The sequence below is a fragment of the Mustela nivalis genome (genome assembly GCF_964662115.1).
Source record: "Mustela nivalis genome assembly, chromosome: 1".
Lineage (NCBI taxonomy): Eukaryota > Metazoa > Chordata > Mammalia > Carnivora > Mustelidae > Mustela > Mustela nivalis.
The window spans coordinates 184,440,762-184,464,273 of record NC_139020.1 but is presented as its reverse complement, the minus strand read 5'-3'; the positions used below and the strand labels follow the sequence as shown (position 1 = coordinate 184,464,273).

General features: G+C 46.5%; 1 protein-coding gene and 1 long non-coding RNA gene across 2 annotated transcripts in view; one reads left to right on the top strand and one right to left on the bottom strand.

Annotated features, from left to right (window-relative positions):
* Positions 1 to 21,777, bottom strand: part of PRICKLE2 (prickle planar cell polarity protein 2) — a 320,594-nt gene extending 298,817 nt beyond the window's left edge. The window contains exons 1-2 of the mRNA XM_082727019.1: positions 21,578 to 21,777; positions 20,721 to 20,806 (exon numbers count right to left, since the gene is read on the bottom strand). Of these exons, the coding sequence (XP_082583145.1) occupies positions 20,721 to 20,806; positions 21,578 to 21,619 (128 nt within the window). The 5' untranslated portion in view covers positions 21,620 to 21,777. The remainder of the gene's footprint in view (positions 1 to 20,720; positions 20,807 to 21,577) is intronic.
* LOC309841201 lies at positions 441 to 3,390 on the top strand. The gene is made up of 3 exons (XR_014299046.1): positions 441 to 1,480; positions 2,205 to 2,341; positions 3,016 to 3,390. It is a non-coding gene; the product is annotated as an uncharacterized lncRNA (long non-coding RNA).
* Positions 21,778 to 23,512: the final 1,735 nt, after the last annotated feature.

Genomic DNA, 23,512 nt, shown 5'->3' with positions numbered 1-23,512 from the left:
GGAAAGTAAGCACCATTAGAAGGGGATTTTTCTACTAAGGTGGGTGACTAGTTATCACAAGTCAGCCTGCTTATTCTTTTCACACTGAGCTGATTTTTCACAAAAACAAACAAACCAACCAACTTCCTCTTGCTCACAGATGTGCAGCGGGCCTCCCACGTCAGGGCGCAAGCCAGGGCCCCAGACAGGTGTGTGGTGTGGAGGCTGAGACTCCGAAAGCTCTCCTTAGCCCTCTGTTCACTTCTTGACTCATTTTTAACCAGTCTTCAGCGTCCTCTGTACCTGGAGCCCACTGCCATTCCCTCAGTTTTAATCCTCCCAGTTTAAGTCATAAGCCATTAAGAAACACGCTAAAACAAAAAAGACCTGAGAAATGTTTTAAAAAGTAAGAGTAGCCCCTTCCTAGCAACAGTTTAATCAAGGGAGGTTTAAGTTATTCGAGCTACTCGCCCGAGTAGAAAGGAGTGCGTGCAGAGAACACTGGCGAACAGTCCCAGATCTAGGCTCCGGCCACTTTCCAATACATACCCCAAGAAGTCAACCTCCTTTGCATTGCCCCTGGCCCCTTGTGGATAAAATAAAGATAATTCTTTTTTTTTTTTTTAAGATTTTATTTATTTGACAGACCAAGATCACAAGTAAGCAGAGAGACAGGCAGAGAGAGAGAGAAAGATAATTCTTTAAAAGAAAGAAATCCAGGGACGCCTGGATTGCTGGGTGGCTCAGTTGGTTAAGCGGCTGCCTTCAAGTCAGGTCATGATCCCAGCATCCTTGGATCGAGTCCCACATCGGGCTCCTTGCTCGGTGGGAAACCTGCTTCTCCCTCTGCCTCTGCAGCCACTCTGCCTGCCTACACTCGCTCACTCGCTCTCTCTCTCTGACAAATAAATACATAAGATCTTTAAAAAATATATTAAAAAAGAAAGAAAGAAAGAAATCCAGAAACGTCCTAGGTGTCAGTCATTATCCCAAATGGTTTGCCTTCCTTCTATCACTTGTTCTGTGCTGGAAACCTGTTAAGGTGGGTATTCATATTCCTATGTTACAGATGAGGAAACCGAGGCACAGAGAAGTAAGTAACGTGCTGGGGTTGACAGAGCAGGTAGATGAGCAAACTGAGATTCCAGTTGGGCCTATTAGCACCCCTCCCCCTCCCAGGGCGGGGGCACCTCTGCGGCTGGGACTTCTCAGGAACGCTGGGCACCTTTACTTCCTCCCATTTCAATTTCACAGGACTATGCAGGAGAAAGGGCTTTGCTGGCTGAGTGATCGTGTGTCAGGGATCTCATTCTTTATGGATGTCAGTCCAGCCACTTGCTTAATTTGCAACAACGGACGGATGCCCGCCCTCCCAGTCTATCCGGCCTGCAGCTGTGGGGCTCAGCTTCCAACGCGCTTCCCTCCAAGGCAACGTGCTACCACGAAGGACTGAAAAAATCCCACTGCTGTGCATGCAAGGCAGAAAAACCAACAGCAACAGGTAGGCCGTCCACACTGGGAATCTGGGCTCTTGAGTAAAACGTGCCCAGGCCTCTCATCTAGGATCATTGTCCGTTTTGGGGGTTGGTTTTTGTTTTGTTTTGTTTTGTTTTGTTTTGTTTTTTTCCTGGTTCACATAATGCTGGCTGGAATATAGGTTCATTCTGTACCCCAAGAGCACCGCTGCTCACCTTTCTTCTTTTGAAGGTTAGCAACCATAAAACCTCCACTTCTTTATGCTCTGGTTACTCAATTATTTCAAAGGGACCTCGTTTTTGGTATCTGGTGTCCAAAACGTTCTTCTCTACCCAAGCAGCATGTAATTGACACACCATCCAGGTCTTCGGTTACCATCTCCATCACCAAACTGCCTTGAAGCCAGAGGCAAACATGAAGCAGGTTCCGTTTAACTTTCTCATATCCTTATTTCATGTCACTGGACCAGGGGACTGTAGGCTGGCAAGGACCGGACTCACTCAGTCACTTACTCATGATACCGACTACGTACTGAGCACCTTCCCCCCGGCACTGGGCTGGGCCCCCAGGGCTGCAATGATGAACCAGCACATGTGGGTCCTGCCTTCCCAGAGCTTACAAGCTTGGGACCAGGGGGCATATGATGGGAGCAGTGTTCTGAGAAGGTGACGATTTATTATACTGAGAGCTAGAGGCTCTGTGAAGGAGCGCCCAGGGCTGGGAGAAACAGGAATGCCCCTTCCATGCAGAAGAAGCCGCATGTACAAGGATGAGGGGAGAGCTAACCAACCAAGCATGGGAAGGAGGAAGATAAGAAGAACCCTACCCACTGATGGGAGCAGAAACCAAAACAAACATCCTTGGGAAACCACAGGTCATTATCTAGGTAAGTTTCCCCAACACAGACCCATGCTCCTGCAAGGCCACTCCTGGGTACCTGCATCACAGAAGCTCTTGCCTGTTTATCCCAAAGGACAATGGGAAAAGCAAACAAAAGACTATCAGGGAAACACACTTGGAGCAAAACTTGTACACAAAGCAAGGAGATGATAAACTCCTAATTCAGGAGAATGGTTACCTCTGGGTGGAAAGGGCTGACAGTGGGGGGTGGAGGGGAGGGGGCAGGGAGAAAATGGAATCAGAAAAGACAATAAGGTTCTTTCTCCTAAAGCCAGGTGGTAGGCTCACAGGCAATCATTGTGTTGCTACTGTTTATGCCTTATACATATTTTATCAGTATGTTTGTATCTGCTCAATATTTCATAAGAACCACTGCTTTGTATCTGCGTGCTGCACGGAAAATCGATTAGTGGGGTGAAAAGGTGGAAATGGGGAAAGCTGCTGGGGGCAAGGGCAGCTGCTAAGACAAGAAGGAACAGACGTCGGGAGTAGAGCAGGCATATGGTGGAGACAGAAGAAACTGCTTTCAGGCACATTTAACCTGTGCTTTTCAAACCGGGTTCAAGGTTTAATTCCAGAAACCGTTCTGGAGGGTGTGATGGGAAAAATGAGTGAAAGGGGTTTTATTTGCTTATTTACTCAATCCCTTGATTTTTACAGATATGCACATCAAGACCCAGAGATGAGATGAGAGCAATCAGCGCAGCTTCAAAATCGCCAACACCCAGCCCCCTGCCTCCTTCCACCCAACCTTGCTGCAGAGCACGCACTCTCACTAGGACACACCCGACATTTAGCACCACACGGCAGGCAGGGGCAGGAGCTGAATGTTGACAGCTTGTCTGCGGTAGGGATGGCGTGTCTTACTCCCACAGAGACTCCATCAGGAGAAAAATACTGAATAACTTCTACCTCAGTACAGTGAGGTTAAATCCAATTTAGTGGTTTTGCAAAAACTTGAGGCTGGCCAATCAGAGTAATGAATACAAATGGCATTCCGGTTATGTTTACTTTACCACAATAAAAAAGGTTTTAATTGGCATTCCAAGGAGTTGGTTGAACTTAAATGCTTAGCCATTGAAAACCAGTGTTCTACCCCCATACATGCTGATAGCTACATTCTTCAAAAACCAACTTTTTTCCTTCTAACAATATTTATGTAATTGAGACATGTATTCCCTTTGATTCGGGGATCCCACTTTTAGAAATGTGTCCTAGAGATATATTCATGCATAAAGGCAATGACGATCTACAGATAAGAATGTCTACTCAAGCAACATTTGCAACAACCAGAAATTTTAAATATCCTAAATGATCATCAGTGAAGATCTGGTAAAAATAAATTATGGTACAGCTATATAATGGGATTTTACAGACTTTTTTAAAAAAAGAATATTTATGTAACTGATATTAAAAGCTGTCCAAGATCTACTGCTTAATGACAAAGAGGAGGTAGCTATGGTATACCACCATTTGCCTTAAAAAACAAAGTTATGTACACATACACACATGAATATTCATAAAGGCATATGCATGGTATATATACCTATATATGATAAGCATCGAGGGAGGACATCCAATTCAAAATACATACTTACATGTTATAATTTTATTTCAGGGTATATGAGGTCATAGTAGGCACATAAATTTTCTTGAATGAATAAATTCCCTACATGCTTTTTATAAATCAACTTCCCAGTGTGTTTTATAAATCAAACTTGACCCCAAAATGTCATCCAATTCTTCCTCAGACATTTTTTTTTATTACCCAATTTAACACTCTTCTCAGATAATTTAGGAAAGCTCAAAAAAAGCAACCTGAGCTTTGAGTCTTTTACACAAACCTATCCTGCAATAAAACCAACACGGCAGACTTTCCAGCGAGCAAAGTTTTTGAATGGTGATTATTTAATTAAGAGGTTAAAAAGGCACATGCCGTTTTCTGTTCACACAAAGGCGATAAGGTTTCCCCCCTTGCCCCACACTCACACGCAGTAGCGCTGCGGCATACTTCTCCACATATGTAATGTGAACCCAAGCTTTCTGCCTCGTCTGCTGGTAAAATGATAGGGGCTATCAACGGGATTAATCGTATCCCTTCATTCTATACCCCTTAATCCTAAAATAAGCAGTTCTAAACGCATTCCGCAACAGCATATGCACTTTTTCAGAGGGTCAAATCGGGGCTCCGTGATGACAATACTGAAATGTTCCAGGTTATTCCTCGATAGATGACGGTGCCGATTCACAGAGAGGTTGGAACTATGGTGGGGGGTAGGGGGAGGAGTACTCTCACTTCAATACTTATTATAACCATGTATAATGGAATTTACTCTAATAACTTACAAAAACTCTAGGTTTCAGATGAAGTCATCCCTACCTCAGAACAATATATTTTATGTTCTGCCATAGCACACTTGCCCTTTAGCAAGCACTCCCAAACTTTAAAAAAAAAAAAATGGATTTTGGATCCTCTATCATTGAGAACGTAGTGCCTAACTTATTGCTAGAAATGACAGGTCTAAATCTGTCAAAACAGTCAAAACTAATTCTTGACCCTGGGGCAGTAGCTGATATAACAGAGCCTTTTATCCAATATAACGAACATCTGAGGTCAAGTTGGGAAGAAATTCGGCTGTGGTTGCCTGAAAATCCAAAATAATAGTGGTTTAAGCAAGATAGAAACAATTTCTCCCTCATGTAAATACAGTCTGGAGTTACGCAATCCAAGGCTACCAGGGAGAGTCTTTATGGTCACCAGGAATCCAGGCAATGCCTGTCTTATTCCACATTCCTCCGTACAGGGCTTCTACCTCATGGTCCAATTTGGCTGCTTGAGCTCCAACTGTCACATCCATATTCCAGTGGGCAGGAAGCAGGGGTACACACTTTCTTTTGAAAGGTACTTCCCAGACACTGTACTTACTATTTTAACTTAAATGCCTTTGAGTGGAACTTAGTGAAATGGCAACCCCTAGGAATAAAAAGGGCTGGTACATACTCTTAATTCTCAGGCTGCTTGTCATACAATATTTCACAGGTTATATCCCTAAGGAAGAAGTAGATGATGGACGTGGGGACACCTAGCAGTGTCTATCACATTGAGGAATCACAAAATAATGATACATACATACACTAATTTTTTTATTGAAATATATAGCCATACAATCATTTCTAGGGAGAGAGGAGATTTTACATATGGGTTTATGGAACAGAAAACCTTTTAGGTCATGCACAAAAGAAACCTACGATCCATCTTCCTCGATTTCGGTTTGGTTGTTTTTAGAGCCGTGTCATAACGAAAAGATGTCCGAACAAATCTAGGTCCTTTCATGATCTCTGCCTCATTCCCAGTCTCTTAGAATCATTTTGCTCAAACCTAATTCAACTGAGTTGTTCGTAGTATCCATTACTGGGTTATTTCCAAGCACTGAGCTTCATTTTCATAGAAATAGCAATTCTTATTTCTGTTTACATCTTTATTTCATAGATTTACAAAGTTCACATATGTACCTACCGTCCCAAGGAGAACAGGTGGGAATAGATTTAGGAACAAACAAATTCACTCCTGGTAATATACGAGTCTACAACAGAGCTGAAGGGACCAGAGACTGACAGCGTCCTGAAAAAGGACTTACAAACTGGATGTTTCACTGAGGGAAGGCAGACCTTTGGTTTATCCAGCAAAAGGGATTGAATGAACAACTCCCTTCCAATTTCTTCTTGCCAAAATCTCCTCCGTTGGCTATTTTAGCAAGAAAGCCCTAGTAATGCTATCATCATGTGTTAATGATGACGGAGCTCTTCCTGATTCATCCATGTGCCTCAATCTCAAGATGAGAGAAACTGAGGTCCAGGAGAGTTCAGGAAGTTTCCAAGTATCAGAGGTGTGTTCTGCCCTTCCCAAAGGCATTTGCTGCTTGCAACACTTGGCATTACTCCTCCTCAGTGGGTGAGAATGCCCTTGGCTTTGGGGCAGGACTACCTTCACTGTGATGGCACAGTTACTCAGGCTAAAGAATGTTTAACCACACTGTCTCCAGACTACTAAGCACCAGCAGCCCTTTCCAAGTCACTGTGACCAGATCACAGAAATGCAGCCATGAGTGGCCAGACACCCACAACCCTAGAGGTAGATGTGATGTTTTGTTGTAGTTGTTCAGCTGCTTTCCTGTTGTCTCCTGGATCACATGATCACAGCTGTGGACCTGGCTTATGCCCTCGGACAATGCCAAATCCTAAGGAATCTGAAGAGCTCTTTAAATATTCTCAACAGAAGTGAACAAAGCTTAGCTCAAACCAGAGTATCATCCTATTGTAATAATTCCTAGGAAAGCAGATGCTATAGTTCATGAGACACAAACTTCACCATTGCACACAAATCTGTTAACTAAAAGCTATTTATCCTGGACTCAGGCAAACAGAAACAGGAGAAATGCTCATGTCATTAAGAAAACAAATAATGCTTTTCCATACATCTGCCTGATGAGATCCTTTGTTCAGTTTTCTATTGAATCATTTCATATTGTTCTCATTAGTTAGAGCTGTTTCCACATTTTGAAAAATTAGGTCTCCTTATATCGTGCATTACCAATAATTTTCCCAAGTTGTCTTTTGAAAATTTCAAGTTATTCATGGGAAGATAATCTTCTTTTCTGACTTCTGGGCTCTGGGTCATCCCTTCATTTATTCATTTATTCAACAAATTCTACCGGGATTTTTGCCATGCACCAGGTATTTTTCTGAGAGTTGGGGAATTAAACAAACAAACCAAAAAGGCACGAAACAGAAGATTCTTATGAAGCTGAAGTTCTTGTGTAGACTATAGTCATTAAACCTAGTGCACATCAAAATCCAGATAATCCATTAAAAATGTAATAGAGCGTCATGTCGTGAAAAGTGCTCCAGAAAAAAAAAAAAAAAAAAAAAAACACCTAAGAGAAGCAGGGAAAAGAGAAGGGCTGGAGCACTATTTCGGATGATTAGGAAATGCTGCTCTAAGGAAACACTGGAGAAGAGGTCTGGAGGAAAGCAAAGCAACAAATTGTGTGGACATCTGCTGGGGCGGGTGGGAGGTGGGGGGAGCTGCCCTGTCAAATGTCCTGAGGTAGAAATATGCCTGCGTTTAGGAACCAGTAGTAAGGAGGCCAGTATGGCAAAAGGGTATGGAGTGGGGGACAGAAAAAGAGGAATTATTTAGATTTAGATATGCCTTTTACTTTCCAAATTTATAAAAGCATTCACCCAAAAGAAAATTGAGGGGCTTGTTTAAGTTTCGAATCTCTCTCTCCTTATTGCAAATGGAAAAACTGCTTGTCCTAGCACCATGTATTGAAGCTTAGCCCGTGGCTTTTACGGGTCACGTCTCTTGAACACCGCGCACAGAGACTCGGGCCTAGTTTTGGAGGCATCTTGGTCTGCCTCCAGCATCACCTCCTGCTCCAGCACCACACTATTTCATTTCTGTACCCTTACGATGTATTGGACTACCCAGTGGGGCTAGAACCTCCTAAACCTTGAGTCATCTTCACAGACACCAGACCTTGGCTGGTTTTCCTTTCTGCTGATGGAAGAGCGCGAAAGCTACTTTAGTAAATTCCATGGCCCCTAAGTGACAGGAAGGAGGAGGCAGCCAAGAAGGTACCGATGCTCACATGCAAGTGGGGCTTCTCTCTCCCATCTGCACTCCTGGCCCTCAACATCAGCACCAATCACGTACCAGTACTCTATACTACTTCATGGTAAGAAATCTCCTAGACTGCTAAGTGGACAGTCATTTAAATCATGTCTGTCTGGCTTCTCCCATGTGACATTAAGCCCTGGAGGGCAGGGCTATAATGGTTCTCAGACTACTTCTCTGAACCACCAGCACCAGCACCTGATTTATTAGGTGTAAATTAAGCACCAACTGAGAGCTAATGAATGGGAAACTTGGAGCAGGAAGGGGATAGCCCCACCACTGTTTAGATCCCTTGGGGCAAGGCAAAGAATATGGTGCTCAAAAGCCCACATCACAGTCAGAGTCCTAAGATCTAACCTTGGTTTTAATACTAATTGTGTGACCTTGGGTATGTAGCTTCAACTTGCAGCACCCAGGTCTCCTCTTAAAACCAATGTGGATCATGGTGTCTGTTTCATAAAGGGTTTCGAGAATTAAATTGAAGACTATAAGAAATGCACCTGGGATAGAATAGCTCTTGCCCATTGTAAATGGTCAATTCATGATCGCTAATATGAGAGTGATAATGAGGAAAATCATTTGCTTTCATTTTATTTCAGTTAAGTTACTAGGAAAAGCCAATATCCATTCATGCTGAATTTAACAGAACGAAAATCAGGGAGTAGGGAAGTTTAATTAATGTTAGACTTTTTCTGATGGATTTTACAGACAAGTCATAGGAGCTGGGGAGTGGAGTAAGTTAGCTGTGGCAGGACTTTGTAGAGATGGGACCTAGTTCCAAAACTAGGAAGAATTTTCTTTTCTAAGGGAGCTCAATTTTCTCCCCTTTGAAAGTCAATCAGTTATACAACCTAGACATTAATTAAAAGCCCCAGGGCCAACAGTTCTTCCCACAAATAACCGTCTATACACTATCAGTTCATTTCCTATACATCTCCCTGGCAAAGCCCAACAAAAGCTGCGAGAAGATGGATGAACTTCATAGAGTGACCCCAGGGGGTCAACTGATTCAGAATGCTGAATTCATCAATACGGACAGGAAATTCCATCCACTAACAGCGGTTTGCACAATCCCTGCCTGTTGCAAGCATTTAACCGCACCTCGGAAAGACAAAAGGCAGGTTCCCCACAAAGGTGCCCTAAAGTGGATACCCAGCTCTCTAGCACTCCTGGACTTTCCTAGATAATGCATTTAAAAAGCCTTAGTTGGGTGCATTGCTGGAGAACATGAAAGGGTATATGCTTTCTCACCATGATTGTAATTATAATGGGTTGAAGAGCAGCCCCCTGGACAGCTACATCCACCGGGAATCTCTAAATTTGATTTTATTTTGGAAAGGAGTCTTTGCGGAGGTAATGAAGTTAAGGACCTTGAGATGAGATCATCCTAGATGAGAGGGTGAGCCCAAATCCAAGGGCAAGGCCTTCTGAGAAGAGAAAGGGATAGAGAGACAAAAGGAAGCACCCTGTGATGACAGAAGCAGAGATAGGAGTGAAATCTACAAGCCAAAAAATGCCAAGGGCTGCCAAGAGCCGCGAGAAGCGAAGACGGAGGCAGGGGATCCATTTCCCCTTATATCCTACAGAGAGAACCGACACTCCTGACCCCTTCATCTTGGACTTCTGGCTTCAGGACCGCCAAAGAATGAATTTCTGTTATCTGAAGCCACCCAGGTTGTATTCATTTACATAATAATAGAGTTATGTACAACTCCCCATTGAAAAAAGCCCTAGAAGGAAATCACACCCTAATGTGGAGAAGATTCCTCTTTGGATCCAGGGAGTCTCACTACTTTTCTTTTTTTTTTTTGTTTTCCCTAAAGAAATCATTTGACTTTGTTGACTTTTCCAAACTGTCTACATGGCACATTTATCATCCAACTATTTGATCAAGATTAATTTAAAATAAGAAATAAACCTGCTTTTAAAATGCTGTTATCACCAGGGCTTTGAAAAGCAAAACCCAGAATTTTTCAATAATCCCTAGCAGTTGGATACATCTATGAAACCATTCCACCTCCCAGGACCCAGGAAAACCTAGGTACGTCTCCTTCCCTATGACTTCAAATATTCCTGGACCCAAGACAACAGAGACATGCCTGTTACCCATTGCCTCCAAATGTGGGGCTTCATGAAGCTGAGAGGAAACTGTCCTTATGACTTCCCAACAGCTCTGTATGTCACTGGAGAAGCTCCAAAGGGCAAGTCATCAAAGATGCAAATGACAGGCGTGTGCTCCTGGGTGCCTGACTGTGGAACAAAAGGCTTGGGGAAATTATATTATCACAGTAATTTCATAGTATCATTGAAGAAAGAAAACACCTGCATTCTTCTAATAAGCCCCCTGGAGGCCTAATTCCTCAGCACTCAACGTGGAGGACAGGCTCTGGATGTTACATGTACACTTAACGAGCCAGTTTTTAAGAATTGTGAAAGCAGTTTCTGCATCCCCAAGTAGTTTACCAAACATAAAAATCAAATAACGCTCTCATTAAATGCCTTCAAGCTGGCAAAAGTGTGTCTGCTTCGTAATGTGGTGTTGGGATCTGTGAAACATTGGGGACCATAAGCTCGAGAGCACAGGTCCAAAGATTGGAGGTCCTGGTTATTTTTAGCTTAGGGACTCAAGCCGGCTCCGAGGGGGTGCTCCGTCAACTCCCTCCCCTGACCTCTTCTGCGGAGGGTTCCTCTAGGAAACATGCAAATGGAATGCTGCAGACTCCCACTTTTCACAAGCTTCCCCATAGCCCAATTTAATACCAAACGGGTCAGCAAGCTGAAGAGAGCCCCCTTCGATGTATGCAGATCTGATGGGGAAACTGCAAGTGGCCAGTTTGTCACCTCTCAGACACCCTCAGTCCTCTGATTTTATAGACTTTCACCTTAAAGCCCCCATCCGCAAGTAAACCCACCAGCCCAGGGTTCTTCAGACGTTCTGTTCAGTGTGGGCAACAGTCCAATCTCATCCCCAGACCACTGAGAATATGACTCTTTTCCCCAAGTTATAGTTTTATATTTAGACAAGGAGAGACAAAATGCCAGAGCTAAACATGCTGTCTTGGTCAGAGTACTTGTGATCTTGAACCTCAGAGACCTGGATTCAAATCCTGACTCCACTACTTCTTACCCGTGTGACCTAACACATGTTACCTAACCCCCCCTGGGTCACAGTCTCCCCCTGTTTACAAAGCAGAAGATAAAACACGTGCCTCAGAAAATTGTTCTGAGGGAATCACGGGCCATGAAAAAAGCCAACCACACAGCAAACCCTCAACAATGTGAGCTCCTTTCAAAAAGCAACTCCCAGAGAGGGAGGATTTAGCTACTTAGATGTCCTGCTCAGTCCATTTGTCCCAGCCAACTGGCGACTTTCTTCTGTTCTGCCATTCTTATCTCCTTCCAGTCAGGCATAATCACTCATTGGCTTCTTCAAATTACTAGCACAAAGTTAGATGTCTACAGCAGCCAGCCCGAAATGTAAATGAGTGAGGCAGGCCAAGGATAACACAACAGGGAATGGTGGCGACTGTGGAAAAGCTGAACACACATTCGTATCAGAAAGTAAGGGAGGAATATAATAAGCCCAGAATTGCTGGAAATACATTACTCCAAAGAAACCCTGAATGTGATTTCTTACACCAAACATCAAAATGCTGGCAACTACTTAAAATTTTAAATTTAGTACCACGGCAACAAAATATAGGTACAGGCCAGATCTTGTCCCAGGACTTTTCAGAGTGTGATCTTGGAGTTCAAATATTGTATAAATTAGAAAAGGGAGCTTCTCCTTAATGTTCATGTAAGTCAAAGTGTTTGGTGCGGCACACTAGCAGCAGGAAAGCCCGACGCTTATCAAGCAGGCTTGAGTAACACGGATTAAGTATCACCTTGATGATGAGTGGCTTTCATCTTGGACATGAATTTTCATGGTCCAGTTGGTGGGCACAAGGCACAAAAAAAGGCCCCTTTTTATATAAGGACACCAGGGGCAAAATTTAAATGTTGTCTTCTTGTTGTGGTTGGCAAACTGTTTTAACGAACATCATATGCACATTTCACTTAAGCAAATAGACTGTGAGGGTAGAGGGTCCAATTCTAAACTCCATTTCATCTGAAGTGTGTATGTCTGCATGTAAGTGTGTGATGTGAGTTGGCTATCCCATCCATCCATATTCATTCCTTTAGAACCTTAAGTCCCACATGGTCGGGGGTGGGGGAGCTTGGAGACACCATCTCTCCTGCCTGAAGTTCATAGAAAAAGGAGCGTCACACCCGTTTAACAAATGAAGCACTGCAGCTCATTATGGTGGTGGGGGGGCGGGGGGGAATTGTTCTCTGTCATTGCATCTCCAACCCACACCTTCCTTCTCTCTCTCTTTTTTTTTTTTTTGGATTTATTTATTTATTTATTTGAGTAGGGGGTGGAGGGGAGACTGAATGGAGGGAAGTTGCGGAGAAAGAGAATCTTCAAGCAGACTCTCCGCTGAGCACAGAGACCAATGAGGTACGCAATTTCACAACTGTGAGATCACGCCATGAGCTGAAACCAAGATTTGGATGCTTAATCCACTGGGCCCCCAGGCCCTCCTGCCTTCCTACTCCTTATCCAATCCTGTTGCTACTCATCTGTCTTTCGACCACAGACCCATGGAGCTTACATTACATGCCATGCACAATGAGGCATGTTACGTGCCTTATCCCACGTAATCCTCCTGACAGCCTCGTAAGAGAACCTCATAATAGTAACCTTATTCCCATTTTTCAGATGAGAAAACCAAGGAAGGCTCGGAAAGGTTAAGTACCATGTTCAAGGATTCGTAGCTAGTAAAAGGCAGAACCAAGACTATAATCCCAGCAAAACGTCTTCAAAGGCTTTCCCTTTAACCGCTCAGCCATAATCTTCCCACATAAGCCCTATATACTTCATAGAAGTTTTTATGACACTGCCTCAAAGTACACATTTCTCCCCAGAGATCACTCCCCGTGGCTCTTCCATACACAGGGCAGGTAGAATTCTTTTGATCTCATAATGCTCTACGCTCTGGGAATCATTCCCTTTGGGGACGGCTCCCTCTGTCCACAGGGAATTCCCTCTGGGATTCTCATTAATGGTAGAGTTCACGGATAACCTTACAGCTTTCTGAACCAGCAGACCACAAAATAACACACTTATGAGATTCCCCCTCATCCCACCAACCTTAAACAACAGACGCAGAAAGATGGATGGCAACCTTTCGACAGAATGGGAGTACCACTCTCCTGATTAAAGACAAATAAAACGTATTTTGAAAAAGAAAAAGATGACTGACATCCGTGCTCCGTGTTTTCTCACTATTCATTGGGAACAAATTGTCACTCAGAGTGATTAAACAAGGATTAATTACAAGGTTGCTGTACACGCTGAGATGTTTCAAAGTTTCAGCCTGAAGAACACATAAATATATTCACATTTTTTTCAATAGCAGGGGTGGAATTTGGCACCATCTCCTTGGAAGACAATTTGACAAGAGCTTCACATGGCCCTGGTGTAGCATAAGAAAAGCTATTATCATCTGCTATATAATCAGGAACGGTGGAAAACCACCAAAGTGGCCATGAGCAGAGAATTTTCAATTTACTGATAACCCATACACCAGATTCTAAAAGCTAACAAATGTATTAGTTTCAATCTTTCTGCCTTTTTTGTTTTTTAAGATTTTATTTATTTATTAGAGAGAGAGAGTACAAGCAGGGGGAGTGGCAGGGAGAGGGAGAAGCAGGCTCCCACAGAGCAGGAAGCCCGACCTGGGGCTCAATCCCAGGACTTTGGGATCACAACCCAAGCCAAAGGCAAGATGCTTAACCAACTGAGCCCCCCAGGAGTCCCTCGATCTTTCTGCTCTTTATATGATGACACGCAAAGATGTCCTGGAAAAATTTGTAAATCTTAAAGTATGCTACAGAAGACCACATAGGATGCATGTTTTCTCTAAAATCTTATTAACAAAGACTAATTGGAATGAATTTGAGGATGTAAAAAACCAAGCCATAAGCAATAGATCTCAAGACATCTGGCTGGGGGGGTCAAGCAGCCTTTCTGCCCAGGGCCACGTGGTCAACTCTTCCGGTTTCCTGGGCCACGAGGGCTGTCTCAGCTACCAGACTCTGCTACTGTAAAAGCCATCAGAGAGGATGCTAAAGGAAGCGGCATGGCTGTGTCCCATTAAAACTCCAGCTATGAACTTAAAATGTAAATTTTATGTCATTTTTATGTGCCACAAAATGTTATTCCTCTTTTGATTTTTTTTTCCCCCAACCACTTAAAAATAGGAAAGCTATTCTTGGCTAGAAGTCTCTACAAAACCAGAGAGCAGCCTGATTGTGTCCCACTGGCTGTGCTTTGCTGACCGCTGCTCTCAAAGGTGTAATGAAGGGTTTGCTTCTGAGTGCTGTGTAAGTTTTCTATGCGCACGTACGTGTGAGGGTGTGTGATTTTAAAATACTTCACAATAGCGACACCTTATCTGGAAATCAGAGACCATAACATGGACACATTGGGACGAACAAATAGGTTTCTTCGAGAGAAAAATCCTACAAAGGTGCTGAAGCTTCTATCGAGCATGTTATCAAATGCCAAGGATGCACAGTGAGCCAGACAGCAAGTTCTGAGCTGCTATAGATCCTTCCCTACTTTGAGGATTCCAGGCATATGTCTTGGGTGCACACACACTCATACACACACATACCATCTCCTTTCACCTTCCCCCCCAACCCCCAACTTTTCTTGGCATCTGAAGAGACAGAAAGTTTTTCCTCCCCCAGCAAAATAATCAGGGAACCCATTTCTTAGCCAAATGACAACCCACTAAAGGAAACCAAGCCGGCATCTCCCCAGATCGCCACCAGAGTCATCAATCAACACAATTGCCCGGGCAACTAAGATGCTTTTCGAGGCAGTATGGGCTGAAGGGGCCAAAGCATGCCACCTGGAAAGGCCGCCAGTTGTCCAGAGACAAACCGCTCTGCATAATTAAAACCACCTCACAAAACCACCCCTGGTCTGAGCTTTCCACGTCAGCAGCTCTTGAAAGTGCAACTCCAGGAGGCTTGTTCTAAAAGCCCGCCTTTTAATACTCAAGTCGAATCTACATTTATCAGCAAAGCCGAAATGTTAAAGGGATTACAAGGAGCTTAGAATCCGCTGGCGGGCATTGATCTGGTCTCGCAAGCCGTATCTCCACATGCCCTTTAGAAATGGCTTTGGTCTATTCCCTGGTTCTTTGGTTGTCTTTGATTTCTGCACCAAATATCACCCAGGTTGGAGGGGAGGTCTCCTTGAGTTCTAATTCCAAAAGGTTCTCAGATTCTTTTCTTCTAAAACCAAGAGATGCTATTGCATATTCCCCTCAATTGCTGTACAACCCAGGGATTGGCAAACATTCTTTCCAAATGGTGAGGCGGTAAATGTTTCTGGCTGGGTAGGCCAAGTGATCTCTGTTACAAATACTGAACTCTATTACTGTAGCAAGAAAACAGCCATAGACAGTGCATAAACAAATGCACTTGACTTTGTTCAGATAGCTATTTATGGGCACTGAAATTTGAATTTCATACAATTTTCCTAGGTCATAAATGCCCTTCATTTTTTTCCAATCATTTAAAAAAATTTTTTAAGATTTTATTTATTCGTTTTAGAGAGAGGAGAGAGAGAGAGAGATCAGGGGGAGGAGCTGAGGAAGAGGGACAAACAGACTCCGTGCTGAGCTCAGAGCCTGACACGGGGCTCAATCTCATGACCCTGAGGTCATGACCTGAGCTGCAACCAGGAGTCAGATGCTCAACGGACTTAGCCATCCAGATGCCCCATTTTTTTCTAACCATGAAAAAAAAAATGCTAAAACCATGTATGTCTTATAAGCCACACAGAACAGGTAAAGGGTCAGATTTGGCCAGCAGGACTCAATTTGCTGATCCCTGGTCCAGACTGTTGCTACTCAAAGCCTGTTCCCCAACCAGCAGCATCAGCATCACCTGGGAGCTTCTTAGAAATGTAGAATCTTGGGTCCCTGCCTCCATCCCCTTCAATCAGAATCTGCATTTGAATACGATGCCCTGGGAATTCCTATGCAAGCCAAGTTGCAAAAGTCCTCGTCCAGACCCAGAATTCTGCGGTCAGACAAGGCTGGAAGACCATCGACTCGCTGGCTATAAGGATGTAGGCAAACTGTTTGACCCCGAGACTCCGTTTCTGTCTCTATTAAAACAGGGATAAATAATTGTACCATCTCCAAGGATTGATGTCATGGAAAGACAAGAAAGACATAAAGCACTTGTCTGGCTTTGCCTGTGCTTTTGGAATGGCAGCTACTCTTACAAAAGCGTCCTATTTTTTAAGATCACATTTAGAGAGACGAGCGTGCTTATTCAGCGTGTAAAAACTCCAGGCACTCCCAGTATGGGACAGGGTGCCCAAGGATTTGAGGAGGTCCCTCAGGGCAACCAGAATGTCAGAGACGACGGCGAGCCAAGGTCATACCCATCTGAAGAGAGACCACTCCTACGCTGCCAGGTAGCAAAAAAGGCTCCGTGCTATCACGTTGTTGGATTTTCAAAGAGAAGCTGGAAACCTAGATTCTAACGTTATAAAAAGCCCTCTTACTTAACACACTGGGCAGACCAAAGAAAATCCACCTGCAGCCTGCACGTGACCGGAGAGCCCTCTGCCTTACATTGGAGAGGGAATAGGAAGCCTTAAGTCACCAGAAAATGAACTGGGGGTTTAGAGCTCATTCCAGCTCATTCTCCCCAGTGAGGAGACCTGAGACAGATTATTTAACAACTTGGAGCCCCGGTTTCCTCATCAGGGAAATCCCCACTTGTACCTTGGAGAGTTCGGGGAGGACGAACTAGAAACGGGTATCACCTGGGGAGGTAGAGCTCAGAACAGGGTAAGTGCCCATCCCGATCATGGCTGATGCTGCAGCATTATTGTTGCTACTTTATTCATCAGAACCTAGGCATTCACAGGGCAAAGCTTCCCAGGAAAAAGGGCTAGTTTTCCCCTCCCTTCTCAAACTGGTTGCAAACAAGCAAGCTCAGTGAACCCCCACCGAGCGTGCTCTCTCATAGTACAGGAAGATCTTAGTTATTAATGATTTTGTTCTGCCCATGGTCCCTGAAGATGCCTTAATGTTCCTCTTAATGCAAATTCCCTCTGAGGCCGGCCCCAGGCTGCCTTCAGGTGCTGCTGCTTTGTGGCCCAGTCGCCTGTGGGGGACAGTGCTTACCTCTGCTCCCCACCTGCCCTAGATCAGGTGGAGGAGGGCACCGTGCTGGACGACTGTGAGCCCTCTGTTCGCCAAAACACGGGAACCTTCCTAGGGTTTTTTGGTTTGTTTTGTTTTTCTTTAGAAATCCTACAAATCCTGGGGCACCTGGGTGGCTCAGTGGGTTAAGCCTCTGCTTTTGGCTCAGGTCATGATCTCAGGGTCCTGGGATCGAGCCCTGCGTCGGGCTCTCCGCTCAGCAGGGAGCCAGCTACCTACCCCCACAACCACCTACTTGTGATCTCTCTCTCTTTCTGTCAAATGAATAAATTTTTAAAAAATTTCTTAAAAAAAAAAAAAACCTACAAATCCTCGCATTTGCCACCTGCAGGTGTTGGTGATAACGGAAATGGGGAAACAGTATTGTAACTCGGGGAAATTCCCACGAACTCTAAGAGCCGTCCTCGGGGCCTTCGGCGTCTTCCTTCACACGGAGGAAGCCACAAAGTACAGGGAACAATCCAGCATCCACAGGGCTAGGTGTTCGAACCCCGCACTTCTCCCTCTCTCTCTCTCAGGTGCACACGAGTCAGCTGGGGATCTCACTAAAGCTCAGATTCCGTAAGTCTAGGGCGGAGCCTGTGATTTTGGATTTCTAGCAAGTTCCCGGGGAGACGTTGATCCAGCTGGTTCCTGCCCCAGGTTTGAATCAACAGGGCTCCTCCTCCTTCCCTTGCTTCATCTAGGTCCCTTCTCAAATGTCACCTCCTCAGAGAGTCCTTTCCCCACCACCTTATCTAAAATGTAATTATTTGTTCAATGAGGGTAGGAATCCTGTCTGGTGTGTTCTTTGCTATATCCCCAGCACCCGCTGAGAGCCGGGCCCAAAGCAGGCACTCAAATATTTGTTTGGTAGAGAAATCCCACATCGACAGCAGAGGGAAATGGAACTCAGGGAGCCCAAGCCATTTGCTGAAGGTCACAAGACAGCGGGCCAGCTCTGGACTTGCAAGCCTTAGCTCTCTCCACCACACCAGAGGAGGAAGCAAACACTCTTCTTGCCCTAGAACCTCCGTTAGTACCTTAGAGCTGGATGCAGGGCTACCATTCTGTTCTACTTTGGGGGGAATGCCTGCTGGTGGGCAGTGGGTCGGAGGGGACCCGTGTAGAAGCAGAGCTGCTGGAAGAGACCAGTCAGTAATGTGTAGGGTGCCCTGCTCCTCTGGGGTAAGGGAAATTCTCTCTCTCTTCAGGTCTGACCAAAAGGAGCCCTTCAGCCTCCGTCAGGCCACCCTCTTGCTCCTCTCAGGGCTCAATGGTCTCTCCCCTGGATTCACAGCCTCTCCCCGCCCTCCCACCCCCCTCGGAGGAACAGAAAGTGAGCACACTGCGGGCTCCAAACTGCCAAAAAAGAACATTGTGTTGTAACCCAGGAATGGTTGTCCCTCTTCTCCAAAAGGTCACCAGAAAATATGCCCATGGGGGAAAAGGAGGGAGCAAAAGCAAGGAGCTGCTTCCTTTCCAGCAATGGGTGGAAATGCTATAAAAACCCCATTCATGGAGCCCAAGAGAAGCCTTTCTGCTGCCAATGGGGAAACTGCTTCTGCATGAAAACCCATCTCAGCCTCATGAAAAGGTCTCTTTCCAGAAGAAAAGCTCCAAAATGGGCTGAAAATACAGCACTTGTATTCCCGTCACAAAATCAACTGGATTAAAACAGCTGAAGGTTCTCCAAGAAACTGTGGTCATGGAAGTCTAAAGTAACCTAGACACCCAGCAGCCTCAAACAGGCTACTGAGGCCTCCTCCCAAGCAGCCGTTGATAGGAAGCTAAAAAATAATTAACAAATGTAGCCAGTAGTTACCGTGGGCCTGATACTGGGTGAACAATGGGTCTCATCTAACCCCTCCCACAATCCTATGAGCTGAGTACCACGATTATTCCCACCTGATGGTTAGGGAAACCAATTACTCCGGAGACCAGGGGACTTACTGGAGGTCAGAGGTCACACAGAAAAAAAAAAGGAGGAGCATCAGTCCACAACCCACACACAGAACCACTACCCCACAGGCCTCTGGGCAGAAGTTGACCCCAAGCTGCTGTGTAGGGGAGGAGCTGGGAAGCACTCTCCTGTTTGTGACTCTGCCTTTCCCACCCCTGTGAACCCAAGAGATCAGAAAGGAAGCAGTAAGCAGTCAGGCCATACTGGACTGGGTTTACATTGTGAGGCTCCTATACCTAGTCCATTGACCACCTACTTCCACATTTGGGATGTGCAAGGGGCCAGCTCAGACCACACCTATTTGGGCTACAAAACTGGCAGTGATGGATGCCTCCTTCCGCCCATTCCATATTTATAAGGTCACCTGGCCTTGCCTGGGAGACAGAAGTTATTAAATGCTCGGGAGCCATAAGGGCTGTGCTCAGTGCCTTGAAACAAAGGCAAGGAGGCTGCCAGACCTATCAGAGGCAGGAACAAAAGCATTTAATTTCTGAAGGAGCTGCTTGGGAATTTCCTTGTAACTGGGTGCCCAACACACATTACCATTTGGGAGAAAGTAGAGAAGCACGCACAGAGGGGTAGAATGAAATCAAAGCAGGCTTCCCCCCACCTCCAGCCTTGTGTCCAGAAACCGCCCACTTCAAAGGGCCATATGAGTGGTGGGGAAAAGGGAAAGATGCACTCATCAAAGAGAGAACATGTTAGGATGTCGGGGAATATTCTGTCACTGGTTTTTCCTTTTCGTGAAAGTCGCCAAAAAGGATCCACTCCCTTCTCCTTACGTCATCCAACTGAGAGCCTGCCAGCCTGCACCCCAACTTTTTCCAACCAAAGCCCCAGCAGCCAGATGCAACGGGAGGGCACCCTGATCCCACATCTCCCAAACATAATCATTCCAATCCAGGCTGGGGCTGCCTGGAAGTCAACATTCACGGCACATTAATAAGAAACATCTGGCCACCGAAGAAGGTTGACACAGCGCAGGCAGGCAGTAGTGGATTTGTGGGTGGGACCCAGAGCTACAGGGACTGAACTGAAAACACAATTGGGAAATACCAGCACGGCCAAGGTATCCTCCACACACTGCCCTGTGGCCCTCATGCCCAAGTTGAACCATTTGGGGCTGAGCAACTTAGACACACAGAGTGTGGGTAGGACTCAGAACCCTCCCAGCAGGGAAATGCAGCCTGAGCCAGGCTCTCCTGCAACCCCCAGTGTCTGGCCACCACTTCCACCTTCCGATATTTGTAGCAGATGTAGCCCCAGTCTTAAAGGAACAGCCTTTGCATTCTTTCCATGTGACTTACAAGTGAGATTTACAAAAGGAGATAAATATAGGCGTTTGTGTGAGCGTATATATATAGATATAGATACATGTTTCCCTGCTCCCCACCCCCGAATTGTTATGCCTTTAGGAATCAGAGTTGATGCATCCTACCTCCATTTATGCAAGGCGAACCCGGGGCACTGGTCACCACACGCATTACACGGCTGGCCTCTCTCTATCCGCCCCAGTCCAGTCAACTTCAAAACAAAAAGACAACACAACCATGTTTCCACCACGGGGGCTACCTCCAAAGCCCCACTGGTGTCCCAAGCAGGATGACCTAACCTTCCCATCCCACCTTATCAAATTTGCCTCCAATGCTCCTCTCAGTTGTGGGGGACGCGGGGCGGGGCGCTGCCGGCGCCCCAGAGTGGTCTCCCGCATGGGGAAGGGTGTGTGGACCCAGGCGGGCTACCCCTGGCGTGGGCACCAAGCCACCAAGAAATGGCCATGGCTGGGGCTTTGTCTCCCCCAGACACCTTGGTCGCGGGTTTCTAAGAAACAAAAGCAAGACCTTTCTGTTCCCCAGGGTCCGGGAGAAGCGACCATCGCGCATTCGCCTAGAGCCATGCCGGTGCTCCCGGGAAGGGGGCAGCACAGGACACCCCAAAAGACAGCCCAAAGTCAAGTCCGCGGCTAGAGCTCCGAGAGGCTGGACGGTGGAGCTTAGATACTGTGATTCGGGAAAAAGCGAGGGAGGGGGCTTTCCCGGGCGCCCCCGGACTGTGACATACAGGGCCACCGCTCGGGGTCTCGCTCTCGCCCAGACAGGGGTTTCCAGACTTAACCCCTTCCGCGCCTTGTAGCGCTCCCGCGAGCCCCGGACGCGCCCTCGCCCGCGGGTCCGGCTTACCTGGGGCCACAGGTGCGCGGCCGCCGGGCGGGGCGGGAGGGAAGCCGGGCAGGGGCGCTCGCGGAGGCCCAGGGGGACCCAGAGACCGGCCCCGCTTAGGTTAGGGGACACTCACCGAGCGGCTGGAGAGTCTTTTCCGGGAGCTCCGGCTGAACATGGCCGGGCGCCTCCTGCACGCAGCGCCGTCGGTCGGTCTGTCCGCGCCGCGGCGGGGAGGGCGGGTCGCCTGGGCGGGCACGCTCGGCGGCCCGTGGCCTGGCTGTCTCCGCCTCGCAGCCCCGGGCTCGCTCCGGAGCGCACGCTTCCCCCGCCTCCCTTGCTGGTGCCTCTCGCTCTCCCGCCGGCAGGTCCCTCCCTCTCTCCCGGCATCCCCCCGCCTCCCCGGGTTCGCCCCGCGGTCCGCGGGCTCTTCCCATCCCTCCCCCGCACCGGCTGCGCCTACTTTCTCCCTTCCCCGCCTTCCCCGCCGGCCGGCCGCGGCTGCCTCGGGTCCCGCACCTGGGCCCGCCCACAAAGGCTCGTCCCTCACCCTAGCTCAAGTTAGGGCAGGGACCACTTGAAGGCCCCCTGCCGCGTGGGCCTGAGCAGCGGCTGGAGGTGGAGGGATGGGGGGGTTAAGTTTTTTAAATGAAGTCATAATTCACTTAAGTAAATTGCAGGGCACCATTCTGCCAGTTTGGGCAAATGCACGCAGACCTACAACAGCCAGCACAATCGAGATCTAAAAGGGTCCCCTCACCCTCAAAGTGGGCTATTTTAAAAGTTAGTGACATGCCTGGCATGTATTCACTAAGTCCGAGTAGATGAGAAGGATACCCTAAGCCCTTACCCCCACAGCCCCCAGAATACAGCAGCAGCTGAGTACCTGTTGAACCCGCGCAGGGCAAGCTCTGACGCTCCCCCTCCGCCCACCGCGGGCCCCTGCTTTTCCCACCGCTTGGTCGCTGGTGATCTTCCCCAATTAACTGCGTTTGTGATTCCGTCTCCTTATCGATTAAACAAGGGTATAACAAGAGTCCTAATCTCACAGTGCTGTTGAGAGAGATGAGCGGGCCCAGGTACGGCTGTTAATAGATGTTATAACAGTCACAGACTAAGGGCTCATTAAAGATTAACTGTCACAAAAAAAAAAAAGGAAAGAAAGAAAATTTTGCCAGTCCGAGCATATAGACCAGGCTGTCCACTTCCCACTAATGTGGGAGCTTAAATACCACCTTCCCTGAGAACGCTGACCCCTATTGTAACAACCTAAGGACTCCATAAATGTCAAAAGGAGACACTCTTGGTGTTGTCAAGTATACAGCTACTGGTGCTGGGCTTAGTGTTTTTCTGGGTGAGACTTTGAGCCTGAGAGCTGAAAAGCTGCAAAACTGCAAAAGTGTGTGTGTGTGTGTGTGTGTGTGTGTGACCCAGCTTAGACACCTGATGTAATTTAGCGTTTGCTGATGCTCACTGGTGCCCAGAGATTAAGGTTTGATTTGAGTTCCAGGCCAGAACAAGGGTGAGGAAAGTGCAGAGCGAAATTTACAGGGGACCCGAAAAACTCAGGAATCGAGACTAACCATATTTTTATGGAGTATTTAATGTAATTGTAATGTACTGTCATGTAATGCAATATTTTAAAGTAATTAATGCAAAAAAAAATCAATATTTTAAATAAAGACCATATCCTACCCTGTACTTACCTGTCCCTCCTTCACTTGCCTCACCATAATCTTAGCTCTGGAAAAAATATTCCAACGCTTAACGGCCTAAAGGAAAGACTCCTTTCCATTGCCTTTAGCTATTTACCCAATAGCCCCCTCTCCCCAGCACCAGTAGCTGTATACTTGCAGAAAGTAACTGCCATGCCTCATTCATCTCTTTATTTGCACAGGCCTAGCACAGGCTCTGGGTCATTTCAAATGCTTGACAAACATTAAATGACTAAAGAGAAGGCTGTCGTTTTTAGGGGTGGGGGGCAGGGGTGATGGCAATTAAAACCCCAGGTGCTCATCAGCACGGGTGCAGAGGGCCCACCTGGCCTTCTCAGCAGGGCGACCACATTCCC